General features: G+C 40.7%; 6 protein-coding genes across 6 annotated transcripts; 4 read left to right on the top strand and 2 right to left on the bottom strand.

The window, feature by feature from the left end:
• Positions 1-138: 138 nt before the first annotated feature.
• I206_101934 (uncharacterized protein) lies at positions 139-2,034 on the top strand (the record flags this gene model as incomplete). Its single annotated transcript, XM_019158670.2, has 6 exons — positions 139-350; positions 512-648; positions 716-785; positions 837-960; positions 1,033-1,893; positions 1,960-2,034. 6 exons carry the CDS (start codon positions 139-141, stop codon positions 2,032-2,034), a joined length of 1,479 nt encoding a protein of 492 aa, XP_019008416.2.
• A 605-nt stretch (positions 2,035-2,639) lies between these two features.
• I206_101933 (uncharacterized protein) lies at positions 2,640-7,037 on the top strand (the record flags this gene model as incomplete). Its single annotated transcript, XM_070202476.1, has 20 exons — positions 2,640-2,864; positions 2,918-3,021; positions 3,140-3,200; positions 3,309-3,383; positions 3,454-3,751; positions 3,821-3,841; positions 3,905-3,997; positions 4,051-4,246; positions 4,300-4,341; positions 4,394-4,465; positions 4,526-4,648; positions 4,702-4,808; positions 4,871-5,456; positions 5,517-5,637; positions 5,692-5,757; positions 5,817-6,018; positions 6,070-6,244; positions 6,311-6,764; positions 6,830-6,902; positions 6,967-7,037. The coding sequence occupies 20 exons, from the start codon at positions 2,640-2,642 to the stop codon at positions 7,035-7,037; spliced, it is 3,165 nt and encodes a 1,054-aa protein (XP_070058577.1).
• Positions 7,038-7,435: 398 nt separating this feature from the next.
• Positions 7,436-9,692, bottom strand: I206_101932 (uncharacterized protein; the record flags this gene model as incomplete). The annotated part of the gene is made up of 7 exons (XM_019158672.1): positions 7,436-7,556; positions 7,659-7,726; positions 7,803-8,071; positions 8,131-8,227; positions 8,288-8,499; positions 8,571-9,111; positions 9,165-9,692. The coding sequence occupies 7 exons, from the start codon at positions 9,690-9,692 to the stop codon at positions 7,436-7,438; spliced, it is 1,836 nt and encodes a 611-aa protein (XP_019008418.1).
• A 490-nt stretch (positions 9,693-10,182) lies between these two features.
• I206_101931 (uncharacterized protein) lies at positions 10,183-14,732 on the bottom strand (the record flags this gene model as incomplete). Its single annotated transcript, XM_019158673.1, has 22 exons — positions 10,183-10,251; positions 10,338-10,375; positions 10,431-10,507; positions 10,570-10,727; positions 10,789-10,841; positions 10,905-11,000; positions 11,053-11,130; positions 11,196-11,255; positions 11,316-11,393; positions 11,451-11,520; positions 11,581-11,606; positions 11,664-11,758; positions 11,832-11,891; positions 11,956-12,111; positions 12,198-12,401; positions 12,491-12,571; positions 12,654-12,939; positions 13,007-13,841; positions 13,907-14,084; positions 14,145-14,250; positions 14,313-14,414; positions 14,492-14,732. 22 exons carry the CDS (start codon positions 14,730-14,732, stop codon positions 10,183-10,185), a joined length of 3,147 nt encoding a protein of 1,048 aa, XP_019008419.1.
• A 1,244-nt stretch (positions 14,733-15,976) lies between these two features.
• I206_101930 (uncharacterized protein) lies at positions 15,977-17,801 on the top strand (the record flags this gene model as incomplete). The annotated part of the gene is made up of 2 exons (XM_019158674.1): positions 15,977-16,091; positions 16,156-17,801. The coding sequence occupies 2 exons, from the start codon at positions 15,977-15,979 to the stop codon at positions 17,799-17,801; spliced, it is 1,761 nt and encodes a 586-aa protein (XP_019008420.1).
• A 531-nt stretch (positions 17,802-18,332) lies between these two features.
• On the top strand, positions 18,333-19,396 carry I206_101929 (uncharacterized protein; the record flags this gene model as incomplete). Its single annotated transcript, XM_019158675.1, has 4 exons — positions 18,333-18,595; positions 18,654-18,678; positions 18,755-18,892; positions 18,956-19,396. 4 exons carry the CDS (start codon positions 18,333-18,335, stop codon positions 19,394-19,396), a joined length of 867 nt encoding a protein of 288 aa, XP_019008421.1.
• Between the last annotated feature and the right edge of the window lie 26 nt (positions 19,397-19,422).

The raw sequence follows: 19,422 nt of genomic DNA, 5'->3' as shown, positions 1-19,422 counted from the left end.
CCGAGGGCTGAAGCGCACAAGATAACGTACAGTCAACAACATAACGAAATTGAACGAGGGACATTAACGAGGACCACGAGGCGAGATTACTTCAAGCTGCAATCAACAAGTCAGGATAGAGAGTAAACCTTTGTCAACATGTCAGGTCAATTGAACGATGAAGAACGAGCTTTACTAGAATATCGAAATTCAACAAATTTCAGATCAGTGAAAAGGGCTGATCCGCATGTAAGCGAGATATCAGATACAAGTGTTTATTCGGTAATTTACAATTATGATGAAGCTGGTGGAAGTGGACAAGGGAAATGGGAGAAACAAAAGCAAGAAGGTCCGTTATTCGTTGTACATAGGTAAGTCTTTCTTTACCTTGCTTTCTAATCATTCATCGCGCCTATAATTATTATCTGGCATACATAATCTGAAATTCATCGATGGCCTTCCTTGAACCAAATTAATATGTATTCAGTCCTTCCTCTATAAATGCTGTTGCTGACATGCTCTTGTACCTCAGGGATAAATCCCCAGAATGGTCTTTGTATATGTTAAACCGACAAGGTTTGAAGAATCCAGCTATACCTTTGATACCTGGAGAGATGAAATTAACGGTCATAGATCAAGGAATGTTACAAGTAGCTCGAAGGGGAGACAGTGAGTTGGCAATTCTGATTCCTTTCCGTTCAATGGAGAGGCCGACTGAATATGTTTCGATCTCCAGAACAGCGTATAGGAGTATGGTTTTCTGAAGGACCAGAAGCAGTTGAGCGATTCAGGCAATCAATTCTGAGGTAGGTTGTTAGGATAATTACAAGAGCAAGTAATTCACCTTTACGTCTTAGGATATGTGGTGAACCTTCCAAACGCCCTGATATACCGAATGTTATCTCTTCGCCGGCTGTATCGGCTGTACTGCCAGTACAATCGGAAGACGGCTTATCGAGATTATTCGCAGGGTTAATGAAAGTGTGTTATTCCTTCTAAGCTTATCGAAATAAGACCTAAGTCACTGACATCGTCTCATGGGACATCGTCTAGTCCCCGCCTGTACAGTCTCCTCCTGTCCAGCCAGCGGTTCCTACCCCACCTACGCAGAATACGTCAATAACTACTTCAACGACGAATCAACCCATTCTCACAGCTGATACTGTCCAAAATCCTTCGGCTCCCGCACCTGATCCAGCATCTTCTGATTCCGCTACTCAAACTCGATTACCTACATCTCCGCCTCCTCCGCCCCCTCGATTAGCATCTCCGCCCGGTCAAACTGCTGATGATCTACTGATGAGTATATTGGGTTTGGCTCCTCCGCCAATACCTCCTCCTCAGCAGCGACAGCAGCAGCAGCAACAACAAGTATCGCATCCTGTAGAGAAAGGCCAACCCTCACCCTTTAGTATGCCCACAGCACCTGATCCGCCCGTTCCGGAGATACATCAACAAGCAATTCATCAATTCCCCCCGCAACATTATCAACCGTATCCACCTCCTACTCAAGGCTCACATAATATCCATCACCTTGCTACACCTCCTCCACACCAACAATATGTCAGCCCGCCACCTGAGGGCCAATTCAATGTACAGCAAGATCATCAACAGAGATATCATAAAATAGGCAACGCATCTTTTGCACAAACAGCAAATATGCCTTCACCTATCCCTACAAATGCCGCGATCAGATCAATGAGTACGTCGCCGGCTGTATCATTCCACACTCCAGGAACGAATAGTCCTTCGAATGGATATAAGAGTAATTCAGAATCAAGAGGCATTATGGCTGAAGCGATAGTAGATGGAATACAAAGAAAAGAAGATCAAGGTGTGAAAATCATTGGACATGCAATGGGACCTGAGGAGAGAAAGAATGAATTCAAGAGGAGAGTGACAGACTTGATATTAGTAGGTCATTCTGCTAGTCTTGTCGTTCAGAATTTCGCTGATTGAGAGGAACGCCTGTCGGTATAGTCGGACGAGAGCTTCGTGAATGAGATTTGGGAAAGCTACCTGGACAGGATGAGTCGTGTTGCTCAAGGAGGTTAGAGGAAAAATACTCGAGCTTCGGTGTCGTGATGAATGAGGGGAATTATGCTTACATCGCACGAAGAGCATTAAGAGAAAGAGATCGGCCGTTTGGGATGAAGGGAATGAAAGCATGGAGGAGGATTAGCATTGGCTCTGCAAGGTAATAGCTTTTTTACATTTTTTTTGGCTATAAGTCTATCTTAGCCGCAATATTATTGTCGGTTTGATGTGACTACCCTTCATGCATTGCACTTTGATAAAGTATATGCTATCATGGTGGAATGATTGATTAAATGACTTACCCATTTAAGGTGTATAGAAAGTAGTGTACCTTAAACCGCGTGTTGTGACGCGCTGACTTGAGATGAGGAGGAATATCAACTCTCACGTTGAGCAGCATGCATAGTTCCGAAACAACTATGTCATGCAACTAGAAATTCAAGTAGAATACCATTGACGATAGCTGAACAACATAGTCAAGTCGAGAAGAAGCATAAAAGAACTCAAAGAAAACTCAAGAATCCTAACTCTGTAAAGAAATCCTTAACTGAGTTAGAAAAAGAAAGACACTGCGCACCTGCAACAATCCATTCAACCATTCACCTGTAAGGTGATTAGACAACATGTCTTTACCTCTTCATTTAAGATCATATCGCGAAAAATCCAAAGATGAATATACAAGAGATTTCTTCAATGTTCCAACTCAATCTTCATTACCTTCTTCTTCATCTGATACACCATCTGTAGTTAAAATAAGAGATAAAGGATATAGAAATTATGAAAATGATCAATTACAAGGTATGGATATAAATGCTGTGATTAGTGTTGAAGGTAAAGAAGAAGTCTACGTGAGTTAATCAATCTATTTAATTGTGGAATACGCATTAATGATTGGTTTTAGGCTGGAAGATTAAGTTTGTTACCTCCCTTCTTATGTTTCATCTCGCTTGATAGGAAATCATGTAGATGTACGATTCCTTTATACACCATAAGGAGGGTTGAGAGGTGAGCTTTTATCGCGACATACCAACTACAACTCTGAAAATTCGTGTCAACATGATGATGGGCGTAAGGAAACATGTAAAACCTATCAGAAACTCGCTAATCATTCCTATTTTGATAGACTCAATTCAAGAGCAGGGGTATTTGCTTTATCACTTGCAACATGGCATGGAATGAGAATTGTAAGCGTCTTTTCAGTCTATTCTCAGTATGCTTCAATGAGACAGTCGAGAAATAGTCAAAAGTGTCGCAAGCAAGTCTGACATTTTCAACCTCATCTTTTCGATCAGATTCTTCAACTCACTTCCCTTTTACCGACTGCCGAACACTTCGCTATTCTTTTACGAGATGCCTTGAAATCCCAAGTAAGCCTTCTATCTATCGCGTTCTTGACGATGATGAAGAATTCTGCCAACTTAATTATCATCTCTACAGCTGGCTGCGATGAAACAGCTTAAACCATTCTTACCTTCTTTATACTCTGAATATCTTCTCTCCTCACCATTAGCAACATCAACAGGCCAACAACAAACGGACCATTTGTTGTTAGGTACTGAGCTTAGCGAAAAGCCAAATGCAACGGCGCCCGAAGGAGAAGGGGATTTGCGTGGGCCAGGAGGGGAAGGTAAAGGGATTTATCAACGGGGTTTAGGTGAGACGTTTGGGTTTCCTGGTGATGCGAGGAAGATGAGGGAAAGAAGTAAGATGAAGCTTTGGAGAGAATACTTCATGAGTAAGTGTTCGCCAATTTGATCATCATCCGATTCATGTCGGAAGCTGATATGGTTGCTGGTGTTCGCAGTTCATGGTCGAAATTTGACGTGTAAGTTTACAAGTCCTAAGTCGCGTAACCTGGCGAATACGGACTGCTAATGAGAATCGACAGTACTACGCTATCCTCCTTTCCAAAGACTGTTGCAAGTAGGTTTGCCATCGCGCTTGAGGGGTGAATTGTGGGAGGTCATGTCGGGTTCAGTATGTAAGTGAAGATCCAAACGACCATATAAGATGACGCTTATATATGAACGATAGACCTTCGTTTTGCAAATCCAGAAACATACGGTCTTCTCTTATCTCAAAATGCAGGGAAATCATCTCAATCAACGGACGAAATTGAAAAAGATTTGAACAGATCGTTACCGGAATATAAAGCTTACCAGAGTGAAGAAGGTTTAGCTAGATTGCGAAGGGTATTAGTCGCGTATAGTTTCAGGAATCCTGAGCTTGGGTAAGCTGAACAGCAAGCGGATGTCATGGATACAGCTGATATCATGTGAACAGGTATTGTCAAGCTTTGAATATCGTAGTTGCTGGATTACTCATGTATGTTAGCTAAGTTCAGACGCGCCAATAGGGGCTAATATCGTTGTGACAGTTACATGTCCGAGGAGCAAGCTTTCTGGCTTTTGGAAGTGCTTTGCGATAGGATACTGCCTGGATATTATAGGTGAGCTACTGCGTTCCTCGAGCTTGGCGGTGGATATCTCTCAGCTGACATTATGGGCAGTCCGTCTATGGAAGGTACATTGCTTGACCAACGGGTATTCGAGTCGCTTGTACATCGATGTCTGCCGATGATACAAGAACACTTCGTCTCGGTCGATGTGCAAATATCCGTAGCATCTTTACCGTGAGCTGCAAAATTCGAAATCGTCAAAGGTTTAGCTGACACCTCTATCGCAGCTGGTTCTTGAGTCTGTACATCAATTCCATGCCCCTTATCTTCGCTTTCCGAATTGTGGATTGCGTGTTGGCTATGGGTGTCAAGGTGTTGTTCCAGATCGGTCTGGGTGAGCTCACATCATCTGCGGTAATGGCAATCAGCTGATGTGGGGACCATTCGGTTTTATAGCTGTTCTGAAAATCAATGGCGAAGCGTTACTGGAAATAACGGACGATGGAATGTTCATCAACCTGATGCGATCCTATTTCAGCACCATTGGGAATTCGGCACATCCAGATCACCCCGATCCTCGAGTTAGGGCAATAACGAACTTCCAAGAATTATTGGTAGTAGCTTTCCGAGAATTCAATGTAATCACAGATGAGACTATCACTGCTGAACGAAAACGTTTAAGAGCTATAATTTCGGATGAGATTGAAAAATTTAGCAAAAGAGCAGCTGTGAGGAACCTAAAGAATATAGGCAAATTCCATAAAGATCAAATTGGAATAATATATGACCATTACTTCTCTGCAATTTGCTCTCCCGAAGCTGGGCCCTCCACTTACACTGGTAATTCGCTACCTGGAGATCAGTTCGATCAACCTCGAATACAGGTTGATGCGCAAGGAAGAGTTGAAACTAGGATAGATCATAGGACGTTCAGAGTTTTCTTATCGCAAATAGCGACATGGGCAAGAGAAGAAACTGTTACAACAAATGCGTTCATACAGCGAACGGATAGACGAGTAGCAGATCATGAATTGATTGATAGGTCAGCTGAAATTCTGGCGCCTTTTCAGAGGAATGAAGCTGACATGATGAATGCCCATAGACTATACTTCGCGTGGGATTCTCAAAATCAAGGAACGTTATCCTTACAAGATGTAGTGTTAGGCTTGAACAGAGTGATGACTGCTGGATTAATGGAATCAATAGAATGGTTCTTTGAGCTAGTGAGTAGTAGAGTACACCTCTATATTCAGACCAATAGCTGACTTGTGACATAGCACGATAAAGATAAAGATGGCTTCTTGACTAAAGATGAAGTAATACAGTTGTCGGAATCACTCCTTGTGAGCTATCTTTTCGCTATCGTATATTGAGAACACAGCTAACGGGGGACGATGATCAGTTCATCTTCCGAAATGAACCTGGAGATATATACCTTGCAGCGGTATCCAAGTTTATCTTGAACGCTTACGAATTCGGTGATGCAACGGCCCCAGCAGGAAGTGTGGACGAGAAGGTGCCTATAAATGGAGATGGCGAGACTGCCTCTGGCGCTAGAGAACGATCTGATTCATCGGCTGGACCACACAATCTACCTTATCTCAGTGAGCGCTCTTAGCGATTTAGGCTTGTTACTCAGCTGACGGATGGCCCAGATTTGGCCACATTCCGAATGGTCGTTCTTGCGGATGAACTACTGGAAAACTTCTTCGCAAACGATTTGACGGCTTCGTTCCAGCTCGAACAAACAGAAGACGAAGATTATCATCAAGCTCATCAGCGATCTGAAGGACTGTTGGGCGGTCTAATGAATCTCGTAGTGACCAATGAGTAAGTCTGATCTCGCATAAAGTCAAAAACCCCAAGTCCGATACTAAAGCAATTCTCCTGCTGCAGGAACAAAAACCGACTTCACAGACTTGCCGATGGATTCGGCGCAGCTTTAGGTAAACATGCAGAATGGCGTAAACCATCATTGGGTAAATCATCAGGAACAGATCCTACACTCTCATCATCTTCTTCAACCGATTTGAAAGCAAGAGAATCATTATTAACTCCAGCACAACAAGCTGGTCAATTCCAAAGACCATCAATATCTCCTGGATCAAGTAGGACAAGATCTTCCTCTGCCGTATCGCAATCTTCGACCAAAACAACGGATACGACTGGTACAACTACACCTGATGATAAACGATCATTAGCAGATGTGGAAATGAGATATAGAGAAGAAAGTGAAATGGTCAAAGCTGCACAAGAAGCAGTTATGCATAGACCAAATTTCGCAATTGATGCAATTGGAGATTCGGATGATGAAGGTGGAGAAGGAGATGATGAAGGAGTAATGGATGAAGTGAGTTTAGCTTTTTTTGGATTATATTTAGATACGTAGCTTATAACAAATTTCCATTCTGATAGGTTGAGGCTTTCCTCAAAGCTCATGGTGCTGATGATGAGGGACTTAAAGGTGAACAAAAGAAAGTTGCAGAAGGTGAGGACTGATTTTTCTCAAACACCATTAAGAGATGAAATGTTAACCCATCTTTTATGACTAGATTTGCTAAAAGCTGAACCTATGGGAGTTAAGAAGAAGGCAAAAGAAACAAACAATTTGGTAGATTTGTAATCTGCGGCGGATGGCCATCAAATGGCGAAAACCTTGAAGTAAACATATAAGATCAAATTTTGCAATTCATTTTTACCCATTTACAATTTTTTTTTCGTTGTACATTGTTTCTGTGCTTTTAATTTTGATATCATAACTCTTTCTCTTTCTTGCTTTACGATGTTACTTTTTCTTGCTTTACGATGTTACTTATGATAATGCAATTCACTTGCAATGGTATTCTGCACCAGCATTAGCAGGAAAATGAATGATTCAGATCTATTGCGCTATGACTGTCCATTTAATGCATATTACGCTTATACTAGCATTAGACGGGAGAATGCCAATTGTCATATTCATAATGCATACAAAGTTTGAATCGCAATTCAATATACAAAAGTGATATGCTTTAAGATACATTAAGTTTCAGGCTTTAGTATAACGTCTTTTCCTTGCCAAATACAAATTTCATATGCTAACATTAAAAGTAATTGACCTAAAAAATCAACTAAAGCTGAATGAATTGGAAGTGTATATGAACTTTGATTTGTTGAAAAGAAAACGAAACATTGATCAATTACACATACTCTTTACGTTTAATCAAAAAAGGAAAAAAAAAAAAAAACGGATTCACAGACTCACTCTGGATCAAGATCCTTTGACCAAAAGAATAAAGTCATATTATGGGCTAATATCAATGAAATACCAGTCTTCCAAGAGAAAAGCGCAAATATCAATGAGACTGTTCACTTCATTCGTAGATTCACAAAGCAGAATATAACTCACGGTCAAAGCGAAACAACACCATCCTATCCAACCTAAATTCAAATCTATCCATCCTGCCCAACTTACGAAAAATAGAAAAGCAGCTTGACAAGGAAAAGCAACTAAATAAAGTGTTAAAGCACTTTGAAATGGCGTTAATCCTGTATAATGTAATTTTGGTGAAGAAGATGTGATATTGACGAAGTCCGAATTAGGCTTAGGGTGTAAAAGAGTATGTAAAGATGTAGAAAGTCTATTGGCATGAATAGCACCTATGGATCCGGTCAAACCTGTGACATATGCGATACGATGATCAGCACGGAACAATGATTCATCAAGAGACGCTCACCTGTCATTGAGATAGCTAACAATGCAAATCCTCTATATTTTCCTACACCTTTAGCTAATACCATCCCAGTACCACTAGATATCAGCATAGCGCCGATCTATGATATAGTCATGGTCAGCTATGGTGTCATCATTTTATGAAATGAGACTGAGCGCACCAGAGGTATCCAAGCACCTCTAGCAACTTGCATGATCCATTCATTTCTCAAAACTCGTTTTGTAAACCATCCAGCAGCTATTGACATAATTATAACCGCTAAAATTGGTATAATCGTATCCATTGTTCCTACTAAAGCTGTTCCCAACAAAGCAAGAATGAAAAGGGTAAGTAAATCCCCAAGGCATGCAGCTACAGGAGGTGTTATATTATCTAAGAAAAGCATCAGTAAAGAATAACAGATAAGATTTTTCGAAAAAAAGGGGTAATAGGAATGAATTTACCTGGATCTATACCCCACCATTTAGACAAAATGATTAAATTACCCATAAAACTACCTAAAATAGCAGAACTTATACATGCTGCTCCCATTCCTGTAGCAAGTACCATAAAAAGTTGTTTAAATCCAGGTTTTGTATAACCTTGATGCCATTCATCTCCTGCAACTTCTAATCCAGGTTTTTCAGGTTCAATAGGTATTTTAGAATTTGAAGAATCACCTAATCTATGTATTGTTAACCAACCTAAAATAAAACTTATTAAAGCAGCTAAAAAACTAATTAATAAAGCTTGTAATTCTAATAAAATTAAATTTGAAAATAACATTGATTTTCTAATTTTTTTTGAATTTAATTCTCCAATATTTGCAGAAGTACCTAATCTTGCTGATAAACACATTTCTAAATTTCCTTTTAAATTACCTATCATTGGAACTAAAATAAATAATTCATCTACACGTTGAAATACTCTCCATCTTGCTAAATGTTCTAATAATTCACCTGTAAATACTAAACCAACTAAAGAGAGTAAAAGTGAAGGGGTAGACTAAAATTCAAAAATTAGAAATTGATATTATATCGCATTATATTTTGACTCACTTCCAACAATAGACTTCTTAAATCTTTCCATTTATTCATTTCAAGATTACTGTCACTTAAAGGTTCTGCAAAATCTAATCTACCTCTTAAATGCACATGAGGATCAATCGAATCAGATCGTTTTATATTCAATTTATCAATTTCATCTAAATCTTCACTTATATTTGAAGATAATTCTAATTCATATTGTTCTAAATTTCGAATTTCTCCTTCTTCTTCTTCTTTTTGTTTACCTTTTCCTTTGGAATTAACTGAATTTGCCCAAGGATTTGTAATTGTATTTCCTTTCCAAATTGGAAAATTACTTTCATCTTCTAATTTTTCAACACCTATACCTTGTCTAGCTGATGAACTATTTGAATATCCTCTTAAATCGTTTTTATTTGATCCTTCTCCTTGTACAATTTCTTTTGAACATTGAGAGTTGTCATATAAATCTTCATTTAATGAATTACCTAAAGTTAAAGAAGCTATTCGTTTTGCTTGACGATATTGTTCGGACAGATCACGTTTCAAAATTGGTGACATCCTATATTAGCGCCCTTGGAATCGGGCAGAAGACGTTTCTGTCTGGTTTTTGATAGTAGATAAGAGTATGTTCTGTCAATCTGATATTTGTAGTTAATTTCCATAGTCGACGTTACAAGAACGAAGGCGCATAATCAAAGCCAAAAGATACACTTTACTTCATTTCGTGATCGCTTGTCTGCGCGTAATGACCGGTTTAGTACTTCTTAACTTATTACGCACTACGAGCTAGGCGCTAAAGAAATCGATCGAAATCACGTGGCATGCCGATAGACCGATTTAAACCGTTCTATGTAGGGTAAAGTACTGAGTGAAAGTTTAGTAGTATATGCATGATCAACCTATGTTACAGATCGGAATCCGGACAGAAAATGCGATAGAATATACAATGGATTTGATGATGAAACTACGAAAGGATACACTGAAAAGACAAATAAGGGTTAAAAATGAGTAGTATTCTCCTCTGGCAGAGGAGCCCAGTGCCGATGAATTATGACATGTCGAAGCCTGCGCCGGAAGTAATGGCTTGTAAGAGCTTTGTACGAAGGGCTTGTTCGGTCTATAGAATGACAATGTATATCAGCTTTAATTTCCAACCTGCACAGCCGGTACTCATGAGACTAAAGACAAGGATAGACAACTTACTGTGTAGCCAGGCAATTTCAATAGGTTGAAACAAGCAGCTAACGGAGATGCGCATCAGTGACAATGTCCTCTGAATGATTGACAAGGACTTACAAGCAGATGGCAATCGATCAGTATTACCTCCATTGTACTTGACACCGAATTTGGGATATAGGTATCCAAACCCAAGTCTGTGGAATATTCAGAATGAGCATTGTATCTTGTTTCAAGGTTTGACGAGGTTATGACTTACAATGGCGGTCTCGAGCAAGAAGTTACGAATCGCAATAAAGCTCTGCGTTGTTCATGGGTAAAGCCTTTAACAACTTTCCAGAATAGCCTCGGAGTAACGTCGTTGGGGAAGCCATCGACTGAGCAATGCGCTCGTAGGTCGTCTATATCAATCAAAGTCTATACAAAAAAACCTCAGCTTAGTTATGAGTGGCTGTGAGAGCTTTTGCAACAGACTCACCTCTTCACCACCTATCAATTGTTGCAGTTCCTGTTGGTCGAACATCCGCAGCCCTGCATGAAAGATCATTAGCCTTAAATAATGTTCGCCAGCCTCCTCCCATTTGATCAACCTACATTTAGCATCGATGAGATCCGATAGACCATTGAAGAATGCTCGACTCTGGGCCGATATTTGTCGATCAAGCTTATACTTGCATACCAATTGTATATCTATCCACCGAATTAGCTGAGATCCGTATAGAAGACCTTGACGGACACTCACATTCATGCCTGTTTTCTGATGTAACCGCTATTTCCGATCCATTAGGTACTAAATCGATAGTTCGCTTGACACCCAGATCTGTATCACACGGATTCGTCAGCTGAGAAAGCTCCGGCAGCTAATGTGCAAGAATGACAGCTGACCATCTTCTGTGATAGCGAAATTCAGCGCGAGTTCCTCGGGTTTCGGGTAATTTTTCAAGACTACAGTGAGCATTGTATGAGCTATGCAATGTTGATGTTGACGTTGGATGATACACATACTTATCAAGCCTTTGTACAATTCTTTATCCAATGAGCTTAGATCGTCCAGGTAAGACTGTCTGCCTAGCCATTTTGCCACTGACGCAACGGAAATGTCAGCTCTGAGTACTCAAATGGAACGGGAAATCAACTCACAGAAAAAGTCTGCGAAGGATACATCGACAAGTATACCTTCATACATTGCTTTGCCCAGAATTTGCCCAATCTAAGGAGCATCACAGGATTAGCACCTCAAACGAATCGCATATCATGTGGTCAGGCTCACAAATCGATACCACGCCAGTTGATGCGCTATATTCAGATAAGTCAGCTGTTTGCTCTGAGATAGAGCAGAGGACTCTAGCTCACGTTCAGTAGCATAAGAATGCGGGTTGGGATAAAGCTCGTTCTGATCCGTAGCAAGCCATAATCCTCGATTCGTATCAAAGACTTCTTTCGATAGACTGCAGAGAGCGTTTCAGCTCTTCACTCGGCGGCGTTATGGACGCTGGCGATTCACAAAGCTGGGATACGCACTTTGTCAGAAACTCCTTAAATAGGCCCCCACCATCGATACCTGCTTCCGTCAATCCGTATCTGTCGAATCAAAGCATGAACTTCTTGCACCTGAACAATGCTCGCACTTTCAAGCTGAACTCACTGATCAACAAAAGTTATTTCTATCCTACTTTTCAGGGCCGGTCCTAATTCACCCAATTCATCGAAGCCATCTTGAGATATATGCGTTCTTCTAATCTTAGCATAATTACGTTGTCTTCGACTATGGTAGTTGATACCAAGCCTTTGCTGGTCGGATCTAAGGATTCACGCGCATACGTCAGCTTTTTGCCCCTACATATGGAGAAGGGCATGCTTCAAAGCGAAAAGGACGAGATCACTCACTCGATGAATTTCCTGAATACCTCTAATCTAGTTTGAAACGGTACACTCATAGGCAGATTATTCAATAACCCTAATCTTGGTGATATATATGCCAATTGCCTTTTCGTGTACTTCTGTCTTGCTATGGCCCATCTAGGAAGTGTTGTCGAATCGGTCATTTCGGTGTTTGAATCAACGGACGATGTCAACTCTGCATCTTCATACCTACTCACTAGATATCAGCTTAACTTCTTCGCCTCAAGCAAGGCGGTCAACGACCAAGTAGCTGAGTGTATAAGACACCTGATACTCACACGGCAGCTTCTACGAAACCTCTAAGATCCAATTGCGATCTCATCACCCAAAAGTCAGGATCTGCAAATTGTCGCCTTGCGCTAATTGACACAATCGAAATTAGCTGACATGTTTTCACGACGATACGTGTAATAATAACGATCATGGGTATGCGTAGCTCACTTTCGCTCAACCACTCTCGTCACACCTCTGGTGAATAAACCTCTAACCTCCTCATTTCCTTTATTCACATTTTCGATTTCAACAACGGAAGTGAATTTGTTCGCTGGATCGCTAATTCCATTCATATATCCCCAGAAAGCTAAATCACGCCAAATACCTGCTAATTCCAATATCTCGTCCGTTGATAAAGCATTGCTTGACGTAGAAAAGAACTCATCATCTGGTGTAAGGAGAAGATAATGGTTATACATGTACGTGAGAAGTACCAATGGCGGTGTACTCGGATCTATAAAGCACTTCAGCATCCATAGGTGACATTTGACCAGATTATTAACGTGAATTATCAGACTTACTTGTATTGAGGAATTCCCAAACATCTGAATTACAAGAGTTTGGCCATTTCCCTCGAACACTTTCTCTCCATATCCTTTTTGTCAATCCTTTGCCTCTATCCCCTTCGAGTAAGGCATCAAGTATACCTTCCCATTTTGGACTACCTCTGAAAGCGCTTAACAACCCTACGCAGAAGGTAGCAAAATCGCTGACCATTGTCGGCGGTGCTTTAGATGATGGCGAAATGATTTGAGAGGAAAGTGTGGAAAGATGTTGCGGTGTGGCCAATATTATCAATTTAGTTGATATGTTGGCAGGTAATATCTGTCGTCTGGGTTTCACGGCTTGACGTGTGGGCACTAACGATGTAGGTCCATCGTTATCATCGTCGTCATCGCTCTCCGCCATTACAGGCATAAGTTCATCGCCATCATCGTTCAGCCCGTCAACCCATTTACCCCATCCTTCCTCAACCCCACTAAGCACCTTGCCAATCACATTCATCCAATGACTTATACCTTCTACGCCAAATTTAGCAAGCATACCGCCTGTGATACCGAATGTGGCTAAATTACCGAGGAAATATGTTTTCCCGTTCTCGGTATTCAGTCGACCTTCATTCAGCACATTTGAGTAGCGCGAGGCGAAAGGCAGCAAAATAGTGAACAGATTCAGATTGACCGACAGATGAGTGAGAGCTGGAATCGGAAGTGATGAAGGAAGGGAGGGTATGGCGAGTAAGTGATTTATCAGTGGTGGGATTAGGGCTGACTCGGTCGAAATGGGCAGAAGGGCGAATGGAGCGGTGAGGAGTCTGGTAAGGGGGATAAGGGTTGGATGCTTTTTCTTTGGCAGCTACATTGATCAGATGAACTGTCAGTAAATGTCGCTCAGTATGTAACAGTCGACACAAAGCTCACATTCTTGGCAATAAACTTTTCCATACATTGCACTATAGTCTCAACCCACGGTCTATTCTGTATGACATCGACGATCGTTGATCGGGCGTTCTCTTGCCTCTCCAGAGTCAGCGAGGCATAATTTCTGGCATCGAATATAGCTTCAAGTAGGGAAAGATATGTTGGTACTGAGACAGATCTATATATGATAGTCAGCAGAAGCCATACTATATGAATGGTCGCAAAAGCAAGGACTTACGTTGGATCGAGGTCAACTAATTCCAATATCCTGTAAATGATCGATCCTAAGGTTGCAGGCCAGTCCCGGTGGGTGCTCAACGGAGCGATGAATGCATACATGTCTCCTGGTAATTACAAAAACCTTGAGTGTCATTTACTCTTGGGCTTTTCGAGACCAGAAACTCACCCTGTTTCCTCGAGGCTGACTCGCAGAATCGGACAACTATGGTCTGCGTAGTGGGTCGATCTCTGCCCCACCCGTTCCTCAAAAGAACCGCAAGACCTGAACCTGTACAAAAGGCGGATTGAATCATCAGCCGATACCTTTGGGCCAACATCTCCTAGTGGGAGAAGATCCGAGCTTACCCAATAATTCAACATCGCTCGAAACCCTCAACTGTTGAATCAAATCATCTCTGAATTTCCTATTAGCCTTTCTTCCTCTCCATGTCTTTTGTATTGCCAAAGCAGCTATTTCTTCTCTTTTCCTTTGTTCCCTTAAGTTCCTCTCATTCCTTATATTGGTGAGAAGTGCCCTGGAGTTTGTCGATTGATTCGTCGATAGGTTGATACCATGTTGCTTTTGAGAGAAATCCGGATCGAACATTATTTTATGATATCGCAACACTGGGATTGTAGGCCTCTCTTCTGAGTGACTATCAGACAGTCGTTGACTTCACTCCACGACTCTGCTGACTTGCAGGATGTACTAATCATTATACTGTCTCGAAGCTGACGAATTGGCGGTTACAAATCATTATACTTCGACGTTGTTGTTAATCGCGTGCCGACAACATGGTTACGTCATCACTTCTGTGGAAATGGATGTTGCCACTTGACCACGTGAAAGCATAAGGTATTCCCACGGTTGTTATGATCTCAAATCAAAATCCACTAAGCTTCCGAGATAAAATCAATTTTTTATCTTGAAACCCCCCAAAGTCGTTATCTCTGTTCATCAGGACCCTGAGTGGCAAATATTCTAAAATCGCCGGAAGGTGTATTTGGCGTTTGATCGACATGGATTTATTTTATGATCTCTCGTGGAATGGGTCATGTGGAACCACGAGAAAATGTCGATCATTTCGTTATGTTTTACTCAGATAGCATTGATCTACTGAATTCTAGGTTTTGACCTGGATGTGACGTGGATGACCCAACATAATAAAGTTGAGGAATGTTAGCAGTCGAAACGTACCTCCCCAAGCTACTGATTTCCTGACATCCATCGTCAGTCCCAGATGTGAATTACTTTCCACGTACTTGCGACGAAGCGTTCCGATTGATGTCCAACGATCGTAGAGATGACGCGAATCATTCCTTTCTCTCACACTGAAACGCCGTCATGTAAATTCGGTTGCTATGGTGAGAGACCGATCAACTCCGATAAGGATTTAGGGTGATCTCGCGTGTTAACCACGTGTACATCCCCAACAAAATGATAATTTCCACTGCGTTGGTAGTAATTTCAGTCATGGATCAAGCGTGGATATTGAATTTCAAGTAGATTGATAGGTCGTGGAGTAAAGTTAATCAATTGTGTGGGAAATGAATTACAACGTAAGGATGCATGGAGTTACAAATGGAATTTCACTTGAATACTCATTTATAAAGCGCTACTTCCTTCTCATTCTCATTCTCACCCTCTCTCTTCTTTATCATATAATCCCTCTTTTCTCATAGGATCGCTTCTTATCCCAAGGCATCCTTTCTAGTATCAAACATCACTTACTCACGTACATCATAAAACAGAATTCGAGATAATTCTGATATTTTCCCAGAATCTATCTTAACGACCTTGCCACTTGAAAGATTTTATACGAAACGAAAAACCAAGGAACATCGGCAGACATGTCGACGGCAGCTCCGCAAACACCACCTGCTCAATTGAGGGAGCGAAGGCCTTCTCCCGTAGACAAGCTGGATCCAGCATTCGAGCCAACTACACCTGAAAAAGAAGAATCTAGTGAGTTTTGATCTCACATTTGATTTATTGTCCCGCAGTGAGCTGACCTGTTTCACCAATTCAGCCCTCAATAAACTCGCTGGAGTTCACAATATCCAACCCACCTTTGAACCCTCTGACCGACATATTCCAGACAATTATGTCTCTTACACAATATCCAAACAAAAATACCTCCCTCCCGTCACATGGAAGACCCTTCTCTCAAACATCCAATGGATCTCCTTCCTTGCTCTTACCATTACCCCCGCAGTCGCCGTATACGGTATCTTCACCACATCGTGGAACACCAAAACCGCCATTTGGAGTGTGATATACTACTTCATCACCGGTCTCGGTATCACCGCAGGTTATCATAGGTTGTGGGCACACAGAGCTTATAACGCTTCTGTCCCATTACAATTCGCTTTGTCACTGGCTGGTGCAGGTGCTGTTGAAGGTTCGATCAAATGGTGGTCAAGAGGTCACCGAGCTCATCACCGATACACCGACACCAAACTCGACCCTTATTCCGCGCACGAAGGTTTCTGGCACGCCCACGTCGGATGGATGTTGATCAAACCTAGGGGAAAGATTGGTGTAGCAGACGTATCTGATTTATCGAGAAACAAGGTAGTGAGATGGCAACACAAAAATTACGTACCATTGATCTTTTTGATGGGTTTCATTGTTCCTACTGCCGTCGCTGGTCTCGGCTGGGGAGATTGGTGGGGAGGATTCTTTTTTGCCGGTGCCGCTCGATTAGTCTTTGTTCATCACTCAACTTTCTGTGTCAACTCGCTCGCCCACTGGCTCGGTGAACAACCTTTCGACAACAAACATACTCCTCGAGATCACTTCATCACCGCCCTTTGTACAGTTGGTGAAGGATACCACAACTTCCACCATCAATTCCCTATGGATTTCCGAAACGCTATCAAATGGTATCAATACGATCCTACAAAATGGTTTATCTGGACTATGTCTCAATTCAAGCTTGCTTCTCACCTCAAACGATTCCCCGATAACGAAATCAAGAAGGGTCAATATACCATGAAGCTTCAGGAATTGCAAGAACAAGCCGCTCACCTTGAATGGCCAAAATCCTCCAACGATCTACCTGTTATATCGTGGGACGACTTCAAGGCTGAATCAAAGGAACGAGCTCTGGTTGCCGTACATGGTTTCATTCACGATTGTTCCTCTTTCATCGAAGATCATCCAGGTGGTGCTCATTTGATCAAACGAGCTATCGGTACCGACGCTACAACTGCTTTCTTCGGTGGAGTTTACGATCATTCGAATGCTGCTCATAACATGTTAGCTATGATGAGAGTCGGTATCTTGGACGGTGGTATGGAAGTGGAGCACCTCAAGAAACGACCAGCATCCGTAGCCTCATCAGTTTCAAGTTCGCCAATATCATCAGCGGCATCATCAGCATCAGCATCATCAGTTGACATCCAATCTTTAGCAGACCAAGACGAAGATGATCGATTGCATCAAACTCAACTCAACTCTCAAGGTCCAGCACCCAAGGCTCCATTTGGTCAACCGCAAGCTATGATTGCTGATCGATGGACATTGTCGGTGCCTCCTTCGGAGAAATGGAGGATCGTTCAAGCTGTTCCAGAGATCCGACCTGGTCTTTTGGGCAGAACTCATTCGCTCGAGAAAATCACAAAAGCTGATTCGAGGGGTGAAACTGCTGAGTTGATCGGTGAGAAGGCTTAGATATTCTGTGGATTTTGGTATAGCTTGGGCTTTGGGTTACTTCGTCTTTCTTTTCAATCATCTATATACACACGCGCATACAAACACAACATGTTCATATCAATACATTCGTTTTACATAACTCGCATTCAAACACTCACTTTCACTTGTGCATTCCATACCGTCTTCTCTCGCTTCAGTATAGCTGTGTGTGTTTAAATGTAGATGAAGACTCTTATATATAAATATGCGTATGAATATAAACGAAATTATGAAATCGAGTGAGAATGAAGATGTTTCGGCTTTAATAATTACCCGGGTGAAGCCGCACCTCCGCTTTTCAGTTTGATTATTTATGGAGCACCGGGACAACCGAGTACCGGTTCGACAAGCCGAAAGGTGCGCAAATCACCTTATGAAAACAAAGGTAATTCAGATGTATAAACAGATATTAAAATTCAGTACTTTCATTTTATTTCTCTTTGATATCTAGTTCAGCGTTAATAAAGGTAGAGAAGTAGACCGATTTGGAGTTGGAGCTTAAAAATCGAGATGTCATCATCAAAATCATTCGAACCATTTTGTACAGCAATATTAAGAACTTTAAGAAGATCTTTAAATCCTACAAATTTACCTAAACCATTTCCACCACATACACATTTTCCAGCTTCTCAAGGAGAAACTACATCAAAAGATAATAAAGATGTTGTTAAAGAATCAGCAATTTTAATCCCACTTATGAATATAAGAGATGAACCTCATATCTTAATGCAAGTTAGAAATAAAAATATGAGAGTACATGCTGGTGAAATTAGGTAAGCCGCGATATTATATCAATTTAGAAAGAGATTTATTGACTTAATGAATTTTCAGTTTTCCAGGTGGGAAAGCAGATAAGGTACAGTTTATTATATACATATGAAACGAGAATATTTATTGATATTTTATTGTATTTGGTGTTTTTTGTTTTAAAGTCCGATGAATCATTAATTCATACAGCTTTAAGAGAAACACAAGAAGAATTATCAATACCTCCTTCTAATATTGAAATTTTAGGAATGTTAGAACCTGCTTATAGTTTAGGTAATAAAAGTAGAGTATGGCCTTTTGTTGTGAGTGATTTCTATTTTTTCTTAAATTATTCAATTTTATTTATTTTTTTTGGAAAATAATAGGGATTTATACATTCAGATTCTCAACCATTTCCATCAATTCCACAAACATTACCTTCATTACCAATTGAAAAAATAATACCAAATAAAGAAGAAGTTTCATCAATTGTTTTATTACCACTTTCATCATTTAATGATTTTAATAAATTATCAATACATTATTTTAGATTAAATTTAAATAAACCATATTATAGAATAAATGCAAAAAATTATATTTTACCTAAATCTAATAAAAAAATTATATCAAAAAATTCAATAAAAAATAAAGAAATTCTTCAAGAAGAAGAAGAAGAACTTAGAAAAAATAGAATAATAGGTTTAGAAGAAAATGGTGAATTTTCACAAGATTTAGAAATTTGGGGATTAAGTGGTTGGTTTTTAAACAAATTAGCAGAAAGAGCTGGATGGTTAAATCCTCCTCCTAAAGGTAATCCGGTAGATTAATTTAAAGTAAATTGTATGTAAAACAA

This window comes from Kwoniella pini, chromosome 2 (genome assembly GCF_000512605.2).
Source record: "Kwoniella pini CBS 10737 chromosome 2, complete sequence".
In the NCBI taxonomy this organism is placed as follows: domain Eukaryota; kingdom Fungi; phylum Basidiomycota; class Tremellomycetes; order Tremellales; family Cryptococcaceae; genus Kwoniella; species Kwoniella pini.
This window is presented reverse-complemented; position numbering and strand designations above follow the sequence as displayed.